At 36.7% G+C, this 13,976-nt stretch overlaps 1 protein-coding gene across 1 annotated transcript in view; it reads left to right on the top strand.

Annotated features, from left to right (window-relative positions):
* The window catches only part of LRP1B (LDL receptor related protein 1B), a 2,013,404-nt gene that overhangs the window by 1,864,053 nt on the left and 135,375 nt on the right, over nucleotides 1-13,976 (top strand). Inside the window, exons 69-71 of the mRNA XM_046019480.1 lie at nucleotides 11,212-11,341; nucleotides 13,012-13,118; nucleotides 13,461-13,593. Of these exons, the coding sequence (XP_045875436.1) occupies nucleotides 11,212-11,341; nucleotides 13,012-13,118; nucleotides 13,461-13,593 (370 nt within the window). The remainder of the gene's footprint in view (nucleotides 1-11,211; nucleotides 11,342-13,011; nucleotides 13,119-13,460; nucleotides 13,594-13,976) is intronic.

Below are 13,976 nucleotides of genomic sequence, written 5' to 3' on the forward strand. Positions count from 1 at the left end.
GATGTGGGTCATCAATTTTCATGAAACCACAGGTTCAGCTTTGCTTAGATGATGAATCACAACCCATTTATAATAAGGTCTATGTGAAAAACTTTGGAATATTTCTGGATGATTCTAGAAACTTAGACTGTGTTAACACTTACAATGTTTCACATAATTTATTATTTATGCCTCTATATATTTGTGTCTCAGCTGTTAATTAGTCCATAAATCTTTTTTTTTTAAAGTATATGATGCACACTTAATATCTTTTTTATCAATCAAATCTAAAGTGAATTGTAATCCTTTACTTTCAAATAGAGAAAAGTCCAGTAATAGTCACTATTCATGATTTTTTTGGTTAATGATTTTCCATATTAATATCAGGAACACAGAGCTGGTGAAATCAGTCCCACTCAGAGATAAAGGAAAAATGAAGTGTCTGGTCCTCAGTGGCCACAATGTTTCGTTCTAGGGTACAATGAATTTTGAGAGCTCTGCTGCTCTGGAAGTTCTCACATATGAACCTTCCCCTCATGAAGGTCATCCCATTGACTCTGTGTTTGCCTAGAGAGAATGTTCTCTGCTATTCTAGAGGTTTCTGTGTTTCAGGTCAAACTTCCTTACTCATTCAACTGATTTTCTGCGTCTTTGGTAGACATTGTAAGTCTCTACTATTTATAGAACCCACGCAGACTGGTTCTTCCCCAGTCTTCAGGTATCCTTATTAAGATTGGACACTTCTCCATTCTCACACTGTGTTGGAAAAGTCCCCAGTCACATTCAGGAGCCTACATTTTGGAAACAAATGTTTTTAACTTCTCACCTAAAGGCCAGAAAACCTAAATCTTGGGGGTTGCAAAGGTCTCTTGGGAGAAATTGAAAAATACCACTTATATTCATGGGGCTATTCACAAACAAGTCAAAACAAAATTAAAAAAAAAAATTCATAGGGGAGCTAAACTCTTACATTGCCCAGCTACATATTTACTTAGTATCCTTTTATTCAAGAATTATTTTGAATGTTAGCCAATGAAACACTTTTCACATAAACTCATACATACCATGGAAGTTTGTTTCACCCACCCTGTGTAATCCCTGAAACCTCAAGAGGTAAGGATATACTGCTTAAGGCTTATGATTTCATCTTCCATGATATTCACTAGATATCCCAAGGTACGTAAACAGACTGAAAACCTTCTTTTTCAAAATATTAATTCAAATGAAAGTAGATTAGATATTCTTATTAACACCATTTATCTCATGCCCTAAATTAATGGAAGTTATGTAGTTGCTTGATGGCTGACTAGTACTCTATTACTCAGACATTTGCATGATAATGCCCCTAGGGAATCTAAATTACTTTCTTTTATTTTTAATTTTGTTTTTAATTTTTTTAATTTAACTTTATTTTTTCAGTGTCCCAAGATTCATTGTTTATGCACCGCACCCAGTCTTAAAGGTGGTCTTCCTCTATGTTTACAGCCATTTAGTATAGTCTGTAAGTAATGAAGTGTCTAACACTACAGGCAGTTGATTCCTCTTTTCTTTTTAAGGTTTAGAATGCCAGGTTACATTGACAAACAAAGAAGCAAACAAAACAGTGAACTGAACAGGGGGGTTGGTTCAGTGGATTAAGCCTCTGCCTTCGGCTCAGGTCCTGATCCCAGGGTCCTGGGATTGAGCTCAGTGTTGGGCTCTCTGCTCAGCAGAGTGTCTGCTTTCTTCTTTCTCCCTGCCTCTCTGCCTACTTGTGATCTCTGTCAAATAAATAAATAAAATCTTAAAAAAAAAAAAAAGTGAGCAGAACAAATGGCTAGAAAGCCAATTATACACAGGATACTCTCATCTTAGAAACAAAAGATAAAATTGTGAGGTTTTATAAGGATGTTAATTGATAATGTAATTAGCTTGTTCATATCCAGCTAAACAATAATAATATCTTGGATCAATGTCATTGTGTATCACATTAATAGCAGAAAAGAATTATTTAAAGTGACTTTAAAGTACAGTATATAGCCTCTGCATGAAGTATATTGCATTGTGTGGACAAAAAATGCAAATGAATATTAAACTGTATTCATATATTTGGTAATAATATTGGTTTTGTTAATTTGAAGCTTGCATATATTGAGAATAGGATAGATCGAGTGCTTAGTTGTTTTCATATTATTCACACTCAGAATTTTAAGTAAAAGAAAGGAGATACCAATGTAGGAAAAAAAAGTAAATAAAAATTCTGTAATATTAAATTCACAAGTATCAGTAAGAGATTTTGATATATCGTACTCTTTCTAAAAATATATAATTCCTAGCTAAACTGATGATATCTCAGCTTTATAGATTGACCCTAACATTCACATAGTGGCCTCTAAATACCATTTTCCAATTAAAGGAGACAAAACTCCTTTGAGAAATGTCCAGTTCTACATCTGAAAAAGGAAATTGACAAAATGAGCCACTAACATCTTGTTAAGCCAGAACAAGACTATTACTATAACGTCCAGAATACATAGGAGCTAATTGAAGGGATTTTCTGCTAATCAATGGGACAACTTGAATATCAGAAAAAAAAAAGTGACTGTGATGGATAGAAATACAATACATGTATAAAAATACATGTGTTTATAATATTACTTTTAAAAAACAAAAATCTCATTAGTCACTTTAGATGTCACAAAACTATCTTTTTTAGGATTCAATCAGCCAAATTCAGAACCGGAAGCATTCAACAGAACAAATAACCTAGTGTCTTCAAGTAGTAAATGGCATTCAAACAAACAAACAAACAAACGAACAAACAAAAAACCTAGGAGAATGGGAGATAGTCATTCATTTAAAGAAACTCAGGCCACATTCAAAGTGTAAACTTCTTTTAGAACTTTATTCTACCAAATAGTATCTTAATATAGTTTTAAAAATGAGAATATTTTGGATATTGATTGGGAATGACTTTATACTAAAGAATTTTTGCAAATTTTGTGATATTATTAATGTTCTAATATTATCGTTATTGTGTTAAGTAATCCAGACTATAAATAAATGTGGTGGAGGAGGATATATGAAACATGAATAGTGAAGTGTTGATCATTGTTAAATGATGGGCCCATGAGGTTCATTATTCTATTTCTTTCTGTATGCTTTTAAGAATCTAAAATGATAATTAAATAACCTGAAAATATAGACACACACACTCATCAACAATACTGTAATTTATTTTAGATTGAAGTCTTCTGATAGAAAAAGTATCTGGAAGCGCAATCTTCTATATTGTTGACAAAACAGATATACCAGTGCCATTTGTTATAGAACTATTTTACTTAAATTCCTTTAGTGCTGAGACAATCATCAATTCTACAAATACTTTCTAAGCAGTTCTTTAAATCATGGCACAGTATTAGATATTTGGTTCACAAACACACATGATCCCTATCCATACAGACATGATCCCTTTTCTACTGGAACTGAATTTCATGTAATTTTAATTTATATTCCTTGTTTTCTACAGTTGTGATGGGTATTATGGAGGGCATGTATTGCGTGGAGCACTGGGTATGGTGCATAAACAATGAATTTTGGAACACTGAAAAGAAATAAAATAAAATAAAATGAAAAAAAAAAAGAAAGGTACCCAAAAATATATCTACTACTGTCTTGTTTGAATTCCAAATAAAATCTGTATGCAGCTAGTAGAAGTGACAATTGTGACAGTTCATTTCACAGTTCTTTAACAACAAATGTTGGAAGATCAGTAAGGATTATAAACAACAACTGATCTGTGAAGGGACAGGTAGCGAGGAAAAGGCATGGGAAGGAGAAAGGAAGGACATGTGGGGAAGTTCTGCTAACACAAAACAGATTTGCCTTTGCGTTCTTTGCTTCACATTCATCCTGTCATTCCATTTGCAATGAACTGAATGTACTTGCTTAGAAATAATTTTTTAATACTTAATTTCCCCCCACAATCTTAATTGTCACCTATAATTATCTTAAAATTAAATTATCCCATAACTGTCTATTGGAAAATGATCTCCTCAGAGCAATTGATATGATAGAACTATGGGATCTAGTTCTTTTCTCATTTTTCTGTTTTATTATGACTCGCAAAGACAATGAAAATAGAAAATTGTTATTCTTTTGTTATATACAACCATGGACTTAAATGACCATCTGAGCTTCTTGTATGTGCTAGTCATGGTTTCTACACTTCTAGGTTTCTGTTCATAAGGTTTCTAGCTGTCTTTCGGGCTTGTATATGTTTGTCGAAAAGCTTATGTTATATGCTTTTAATCTCAGGAACAAACTGAGGGCTTCTGTGGGAAGAGGGCAGGGAGGGTTAGGGTGTCTGGAGTATGGACATTGGGGAGGGTATGTGCTATGGTGAGTGCTATGAGTTGTGTAAGACTGATCATTCATAGACCTGTACCCCTGAAACAAATTATACATTACATGTTAATTTAAAAAGCAAACAAACAAACCAACCTAGACTTAGAAACTCCAACAGCAACCCTCTTGGGTCCCCTTCCTCTTTGGGAGCTTTGTACTATCACCCAATAAACATTGCTTCGCTGCTCCTCAAACAAATAAAAATAAAAAATAAAAGCTTGGAGGAGTCAAGATGGTGGAGAAGTAGCAGGCTGAGACTACATCGGGTAGCAGGAGATCAGCTAGATAGCTTATCTAAACATTGCAAACATCTACAAATCCAACGGGAAATCGAAGAGAAGAAGAACAGCAATTCTAGAAACAGAAAATCAACCACTTTCTGAAAGGTAGGACTGGCAGAGAAGTGAATCCAAAACGACAGGAAGATAGACCACGGGGGGAGGGGCCGGCTCCCGACAAGCTGCAGAGCAATGGAGCACAAAATCAGGACTTTTAAAAGTCTGTTACACTGAGGGACATTGCTCCAGAGGCTAAACTGGAGTGAAGCCCACGCAGGGTCAGCGTGGCCCCAGGTCCCGCAGGGTCACAGAAGGATCGGGGGTGTCGGAGTGTCGCAGAGCTCGCAGGTATTAGAATGGAGAAGCCAGCTACAGAGACAAAGCCGAGGACTGAACTCTCAGCTCAAGGTTACCTTGAACCGATTGCAGGCTGGGTGAGCTCAGAGCGCAGCTGGAGGCTGGGGATACGGGAGTGATTGGGTGCTGTTCTTTGGGGGCGCACTGAGGAGTGGGGCCCTGGGCTCGTGGCTCCTCCGGGCCAGAGACTGGGAGGCCGCCATTTTCATTCCCATTCTCCGGAACTCTACGGAAAGCGTTCAGGGAACAGAAGCTCCCAAAAGCGAACCCGAACCGATTACTTAGTCCGGACCCCAGTAAGGGAGGTGCAATTCCACCTCGGGTAAAGACAGTTGAGAGTCACTACGACAGGCCCCTCCCCCAGAAGATCAACAAAATATCCAGCCAGGACGAAGTTCATCTATCAAGGAAAGCAGGTTCAATACCTAGGACAGCAGCGGAATTCCAGAGGAGGAGAAAGCAAAGCACGGAACTCATGGCTTTCTCCCCATGATTCTTTAGTTTGGCGGTTAATTCAAATTTTTATTTCAATTTGTTTTTCTTTCTGTTTTCTTCTTCTGCTAAATTTTTAAAAACTTTTACCGTTTTCTTTTTTAATGTTTTTTGACTAGTTTATCTAAAATATATATTTTTCTTTCTTTTTTATATTTTTTTCTTTATTTGTTTTATTTTCTAAATTTTTTTCTTTCTTTTTCTTTTTCTGAACCTCTTTTTATCCCCTTTCTCCCCCCCACAATTTGGGGTGCTTCTGATTTGGTTACAGCGCATTTTTCTGGGGTCTTTGCCACCCTTTTAGTATTTTATTTGATCCTTCATATCCTCTTATCTGGACAAAATGACAAGGCAGAAAACATCACCACAAACAAAAGAACAAGAGACAGTACCAAAGGCTAGGGACCTAATCAAAACAGACATTGGTAATATGTCAGATCTAGAGTTCAGAATGATGATTCTGAAGGTTCTAGCTGGGCTCGAAAAAGGCATGGAAGATATTAGAGAAACCCTCTCTGGAGATATAAAAGCCCTTTCTGAAGAAATTAAACAACTAAAATCTAACCAAGTTGAAATCAAAAAAGCTATTAATGAGGTGCAATCAAAAATGGAGGCTCTCACTGCTAGGATAAATGAGGCAGAAGAAAGAATTAGTGATATAGAAGACCAAATGACAGAGAATAAAGGAGCTGAGCAAAAGAGGGACAAACAGCTACTGGACCACGAGGGGAGAATTTGAAGGATAAGTGACACCATAAGACGAAACAAAATTAGAATAATTGGGATTCCAGAAGAAGAAGAAAGAGAGAGGGGAGCAGAAGGTCTATTGGAGGGAATTATTGGAGAGAATTTCCCTAATGTGGCAAAGGGAACAAGCATCAAAATCCAGGAGTTGCAGAGAACCTCCCTCAAAATCAACAAGAATAGGCCCACACCCCATCACCTAATAGTAAAATTTACAAGTCTTAGTGACAAAGAGAAAATCCTGAAAGCAGCCCGGGAAAAGAAGTCTGTAACATACAATGGTAAAAATATTAGATTCACACCAGACTTATCCACAGAGACCTGGCAGGCCAGAAAGAAATGGCATGATATATTCAGAGCACTAAATGAGAATAACATGCAGCCAAGAATACTCTATCCAGCTAGGCTATCATTGAAAATAGAAGGAGAGATAAAAAGCTTCCAGGACAAACAAAAACTGAAAGAATTTGCAAACACCAAACCAGCACTACAGGAAATATTGAAAGGGGTCCTCTAAGCAAAGAGAGAGACTAAAAGTAGTAGATCAGAAAGGTACAGAGACAATATACAGTAACAGTCACCTTAGAGGCAATATAATGGCACTAAATTCACATCTCTCAATAGTTACCCTGAATGTTAATGGCCTAAATGCCCCAATCAAAAGACACAGGGTATCAGAATGGATAAAAAACAAACCCATCAATATGTTGTCTACAAAAACTCATTTTAGATGTGATGACACATCCAGATTTAAAGTGAGGAGGTGGAAACAATTTAACATGCTAATGGGCATCAGAAGAAAGCTGGGGTGGCAAGCCTTATATCAGATCAATTAGATCTTAAGCCAAAGACTATAATAAGAGATGAGGAAGGACACTATATCCTACTCAAAGGGTCTGTCCAACAAGAAGATCTAACAGTTTTAAATATCTATGCCCCTAACGTGGGAGCAGCCAAATATATCAACTAATTAATAACAAGATCAAAGAAACACATCAATAATAATACAATAATAGTAGGGGACTTGAACACTCCCCTCACTGAAATGGACAGATCATCCAAGCAAAAGATCAACAGGGAACTAAAGGCCTTAAATGACACACTGGACCTGATGGACATCACAGATATCTTCAGAACATTACATCCCAAAGCAACAGAATACATATTCTTCTCTAGTGCACATGGAACATTCTCCAGAATAGATCACATCCTGGGTCACAAATCAGGTCTCAACAGGTATCAAAAGATTAGGTGGGACGCCTGGGTGGCTCAGTTGGTTAAGCAGCTGCCTTCGGCTCAGGTCATGATCCCAGCGTCCTGGGATCGAGTCCCACATCGGGCTCCTTGCTCAGCGGGGAGCCTGCTTCTCCCTCTGACTCTGCCTGCCACTCTGTCTGCCTGTGATCCCTCTCTCTCTCTCTCTCGCTCTGACAAATAAAAAATAAAAAAAAATCTTTAAAAAAAAGATTAGGATCATTCCCTGCATATTTTCAGACCACAACGCACTGAAGCTAGAACTCAATCACAAGAGGAAAGCTGGAAAGAGCCCAAATACATGGAGACTAAACAGCATCCTTCTAAAGAATGAATGGGTCAACCAGGAAATTAAAGAAGAATTGAAAAAATTCATGGAAACAAATGATAATGAAAACACAACAGTTCAAAAATCTGTGGGACACAACAAAGGCAGCCCTGAGAGGAAAATATATAGCGGTACAAGCCTTTCTCAAGAAACAAGAAAGGTCTCAAGTACACAACCTAACACTACACCTAAAGGATCTAGAGAAAGAACAACAAAGAAACCCCAAACCCAGCAGAAGAGAAATCATAAAGATCAGAGCAGAAATCAATGAAATAGAAACCAAAAAACAATAGAAAAAATCAATGAAACTAGGAGCTTGTTCTTTGAAAGACTCAATAAGATTGATAAACCCCTGGTCACACTTATCAAAAAGAAAAGAGAAAGCACCCAAATAAATAAAATCATGAATGAAAGAGGAGAGATCACAATTAACACCAAAGTAATACAGACAATTATAAGAACATACTATGAGCAACTCTGCGCCAACAAATTTGACAATCTGGAAGAAATGGATGCATTCCTAGAGACATATAAACTACCACAACTGAGCCAGGAAGAAATAAAAAACTTGAACAGGCCCATAACCAGTAAGGAGATTGAAACAGTCATCAAAAATCTCCAAACAAACAAAATCCCAGGGCCAGATGGCTTCCCAGGGGAATTCTACCAAACATTTAAAGAAGAACTAATTCCTATTCTCCTGAAACTGTTCCAAAAAATAGAAATGGAAGGAAAACTTCCAAACTCATTTTATGAGGCCAGCATCCCCTTGATCCCAATACCAGACAAGGATCCCATCAAACAAGAGAACTACAGACCAATATCCTTGATGAACACAGATGCAAAAATTCTCACCAAAATACTAGCCAATAGGATTCAACAGTACATTAAAAGGATTATTCACCACGATCAAGTGGGATTTATTCCAGGGCTGCAGGGTTGGTTCAACATCCGCAAATCAATCAATGTGATAGAACACATTAATAAAAGAAAGAACAAGAACCATATGATACTCTCAATAGATGCTGAAAAAGCATTTGACAAAGTACAGCATCCCTTCCTGATCAAAACTCTTCAAAGTGTAGGGATAGAGGGCACATACCTCAATATTATCAAAGCCATCTATGAAAAACCCACCGCAAATATCATTCTCCATGGAGAAAAACTGAAAGCTTTTCCGTTAAGGTCAGGAACACGGCAGGGATGTCCATTATCACCACTGCTATTCAACATAGTACTAGAAGTCCTAGCCTCAGCAATCAGACAACAAAAAGAAATTAAAGGCATCCAAATCGGCAAAGAAGAAATCAAACTATCACTCTTCGCAGATGCTATGATACTATCTGTGGAAAACCCAAAAGACTCCACTCCAAAACTGCTAGAACTTGTACAGGAATTCAGTAGAGTATCAAGATATAAAATCAATGCACAGAAATCAGTTGCATTTCTGTACACCAACACAACAAGACAGAAGAAAGAGAAATTAAGGAGTCAATCCCATTTACAATTGCACCCAAAACTATAAGATACCTAGGAATAAACCTAACCAAAGAGGCTAGGAATCTATATGCAGAAAACTATAACGTACTCATGAAAGAAATTGAGGAAGACACAAAGAAATGGAAAAATGTTCCATGCTCCTGGATTGGAAGAATAAATATTGTGAAAATGTCTTGCTACCTAAAGCAATCTACACATTCAATGCAATCCCTATCAAAATACCATCCATTTTTTTCAAAGAAATGGAACAAATAATCCTCAAATTTATATGGAACCAGAAAAGACCTCGAATAGCCAAAGGAATATTGAAAAACAAAGCCAAAGTTGGTGGCATCACAATTCCGGACTTCAAGCTCTATTACAAAGCTGTCATCATCAAGACACATGGCACTGGCACAAAAACAGACACATAGATCAATGGAACAGAATAGAGAGCCCAGAAATAGACCCTCAACTCTATGGTCAACAAATCTTTGACAAAGCAGGAAAGAATGTCCAATGGAAAAAAGACAGCCTCTTCAATAAATGGTGCTGGGAAAATTGGGCAGCCACATGCAGAAAAATGAAATCGGACCACTTCCTTACACCACACACAAAAATAGACTCCAAATGGATGAAGGACCTCAATGTGAGAAAGGAATCCATCAAAATCCTTGAGGAGAACACAGGCAGCAACCTCTTCGACCTTAGCCGCAGCAACATCCTCCTAGGAACATCGGCGAATGCAAGGGAAGCAAGGGCAAAAAATGAACTATTGGGATTTCATCAAGATCAAAAGCTTTTGCACAGCAAAGGAAACAGTTCACAAAACCAAAAGACAACTGACAGAATGGGAGAAGATATTTGCAAATGACATATCAGATAAAGGGCTAGTATCCAAAATCTATAAGGAACGTAGCAAACTCAACACCCAAAGAACAAACAATCCAATCAAGAAATGGGCAGAGGACATGAACAGACATTTCTGCATAGAAGACATCCAGATGGCCAACAGACACATGAAAAAGTGCTCCACATCCCTCGGCATCAGGGAAATACAAATCAAAACCACAATGAGATATCACCTCACACCAGTCAGAATGGCTAAAATTAACAAGTCAGGAAATAACAGATGCTGACGAGGATGCAGAGAAAGGGGAACCCTCCTACACTGCTGGTGGGAATGCAAGCTGGTGCAACCACTCTGGAAAACGACATGGAGGTTCCTCAAAATGTTGAAAATAGAACTACCCTATGACCCAGCAATTGCACTACTGGGTATTTACCCTTAAGGTACAAACACAGTGATCTGAAGGGGCATGTGTACCCGAATGTTTATAGCAGCAATGTCTACAATAGCCAAACTATAGAAAGAACCTAGATGTCCATCCACAGATGAATGGATAACGAAGAAGTGGTATATATACACAATGGAATACTATGCAGCCATCAAAAGAAATGAAATCTTGCCATTTGCGACAATGTGCATGGAGCTAGAGGGTATCATGCTTAGTGAAATAAGTCAATCGGAGAAAGACAACTATCATATGATCTCCCTGATATGAAGACGTGGAGATGCAACATGGGGGGGTAGGGGGATAGGAGAAGAATAAATGAAACAAGATGGGATTGGGAGGGAGGCAAACCATAAGTGACTCTTAATCTTGCAAAACAAACTGGGGGTTGCTGGGGGGAGGTGGCATCGGGAGAGGAGGAGGGGGTTATGGACATTGGGGAGGGTATGTGCTATCGTGAGTGCTGTGAAGTGTGTAAACCTGGTGATTCACAGACCTGTACCCCTGGGGATAAAAATATACATTATACATTATATGTTTATAAAAAAAATAAGAAATAAAAGTAGCAAATATCAAAAAAAAAAAAGCTTATGTTAACTGCCTTGTGTGATTTTGACAGAGAAATTGTGAGACAAGTTGTTCCAAAGATCAGTTCCAGTGTTCCAATGGTCAGTGTATATCAGCAAAATGGAAATGTGATGGCCATGAAGACTGTAAATATGGAGAAGATGAGAAACACTGTGAGCCAGGTAAAATGACTGAGGTGATAGTTAGTTTAGCTGATATTTTAAGTAGGTATAATTTCAATTTAGGCAATCATGTACAGAAAACAGTGGCAAATGCACACACACACACACACACACACTTACTATTTCAGAAATAAAATTTTAGAAATATTTCTAGATGGATTCATTGGTGTGTCCTTGCTATGTTTTGAAAGTGTTTTGGCAGGTAAGATCATTACTATGTTGGCGATCCAAGCATTAAACTTCTAAAAATTCAATTTTCTGGTTTCTCTATCTTTCCACACTATTTGGAATTATTTTTCCAAGATGCCAAAACGAAATATGTTGAAACTGTAAGTGTAATAAAAATCAAGTTTTCAGTTACGGAAATGAAGGTTATGAAACAGAATTTAGTAGTTTCAACATGATACCAACTGGGAAAATGCATAAGTGTATTATTTCTATTTCCATCTTTTTCCAAAATTGAAATAAAATTAGGAAGCAAGACCAGAGTCCAGGAAAAGAATACCCAATTTATGATATATTCTTATTCTTTAAATATGGGATTTATAAATATTCTCATTAAAACTTAATATTTTGTACCTTAGATATTTTAATAACATTATCTTAGAGTAAAAAGAATCTTGGAAGAAAATTATGCTATAATCTGTGTATAACCACAAAAGCATTACTTTGAGAACCCAGGTGAGAGTAGCAGATACAGGACACACATATTGTTGTATCTCTGTACAATGCACATGGTCCATATTGGTAATTGATTGCATCTTTTTTCTTACTGAATTTAGTTCTCAGCCTCCATATGAATACAGACCCCTAGGCAAACACTGTCAATTAAAAGGAATTAAAACTCTAGGAAAAAGCTTATTAGAATCCTGGAAATAAGCATTTCAGACCACAAACTCCTTATATAAGTGCATTTGGCTACCTAGTGGACCAGTTTAAGGCCAAGAACCCTGGAGGTTTTAATGCTGGCCTAGCAAATTCGAACCCATAGACAAAGGCAACAATCATAATTACTATGTCAATTAATTAGATTTAATATTGATATTAATTTAAATATCCACTTGTTATTTTTATTTTCTATGTCATAAAGTTGCTATAGACTCAGTTAATTTTGCATATATTCATGTTTAGGACCCCAAAACAAAAGTACTTCTCAGAACTTATGCAAATATGACATTTATGTCAACACAGCCAGCTAGATATCATGGGGTCTATGAGACTATGCCAAGATTTCTACTTTTAGATTTATATGATGCATATATAAATTAACATTTCCAAGGGTCACTAAATCCCTTTACAATTGTAAAAACAATTTAAGACTTTTGTTTTTAAATAATTTAATTTAAAATTATGGAAAATTCATTTAACTCTTCAAAACTAAAGAGGTGGAGACTATATAGATTTTTTTCCTTCTTTCTTTAGTCTGATGAGTTGAATACTTACTAAACAGGTTATTACATCATTTTTTTAGGTATATTTAATGAAATGTGATAATATTGTGAAACACATTTTAAATAAATGTTTGATATCAGATATGGACTATTGTTTAAATAATATAAACTACCTTCATTGCTCTCTATGCATTTTTTACATGCTTATTTATGTTTTTATCTTTGAAACCAATCATTCAATTTACCGAATCTAAATCTTAACTTTATAATTATATTCAGCGTCTCCTACTTGCTCATCAAGTGAATATATATGTGCAAGCAGAGGATGTATTTCAGCATCTTTGAAATGTAATGGAGAATATGACTGTGCTGATGGTTCTGATGAGGTAAAATCTATCATTTGATTAAAATCTCTGAATTACATGAATTAGGTTCAGGAAAGCAAACATAATAAAAATAGAGTGAAGAGACAGATTCTTGATTCTTAGCAATGTCTAAAATGTTAGGACAAGTACACTCAATACAGAAATTGCAACAGATACCTGAGTCTGCATGCTGTTCATATACTAAGCCCCATTGTCATTTGCAGAGGTTATATTCATTAAGTCAAAATTAAAGAAAGCCCACAGTGTAATAAATCTCCAGTATTGTCAGCTGCATGTTTATTTTGCCTGTGACTATGTCATTTTCATTAATGAAAACTGCAGTGCCTATTTGTATTTGAACAGATGGACTGTGTGACTGAATGTAAGGAAGATCAGTTTCGATGCAGAAATAAAGCCCACTGTATTCCAATTAGATGGCTCTGTGATGGCATTCATGACTGTGTGGATGGCAGTGATGAAGAGAACTGTGACAGAGGTAAGGTGTCTGTGTGTGTGTGTGTGTGTGCGCACTTGCCTAGAAATAAGAGAATGACAGTTAAAATGTTGTGCAGAATCAATAGGGCACTAGGGCCAGAGGATGGAATCACCAAATGATTCTCTTTACCCATTCCTGTTTCATTATGTAACATCCTGATCTGAGTAAGCAAAATCTGGATAATTTTCAGACAGAGTAAATGTCAAGCTTCATATGACAAAGGCAACCAAAATACAAGTGTTTAATGTGTCCTACCCCAAGCCTGTCCTCGGATTAGATGCTGGGTCAGGAATAGGGACAGGAGAAGGATGCAGGGAACATAACTGCTAGAGACATTACTACAAAAGTATTTTTGAGATACATTTCTCTTCCACATTGCTTGC

The sequence above is a fragment of the Meles meles genome, chromosome 9 (genome assembly GCF_922984935.1).
Source record: "Meles meles chromosome 9, mMelMel3.1 paternal haplotype, whole genome shotgun sequence".
NCBI classification, from domain to species: domain Eukaryota; kingdom Metazoa; phylum Chordata; class Mammalia; order Carnivora; family Mustelidae; genus Meles; species Meles meles.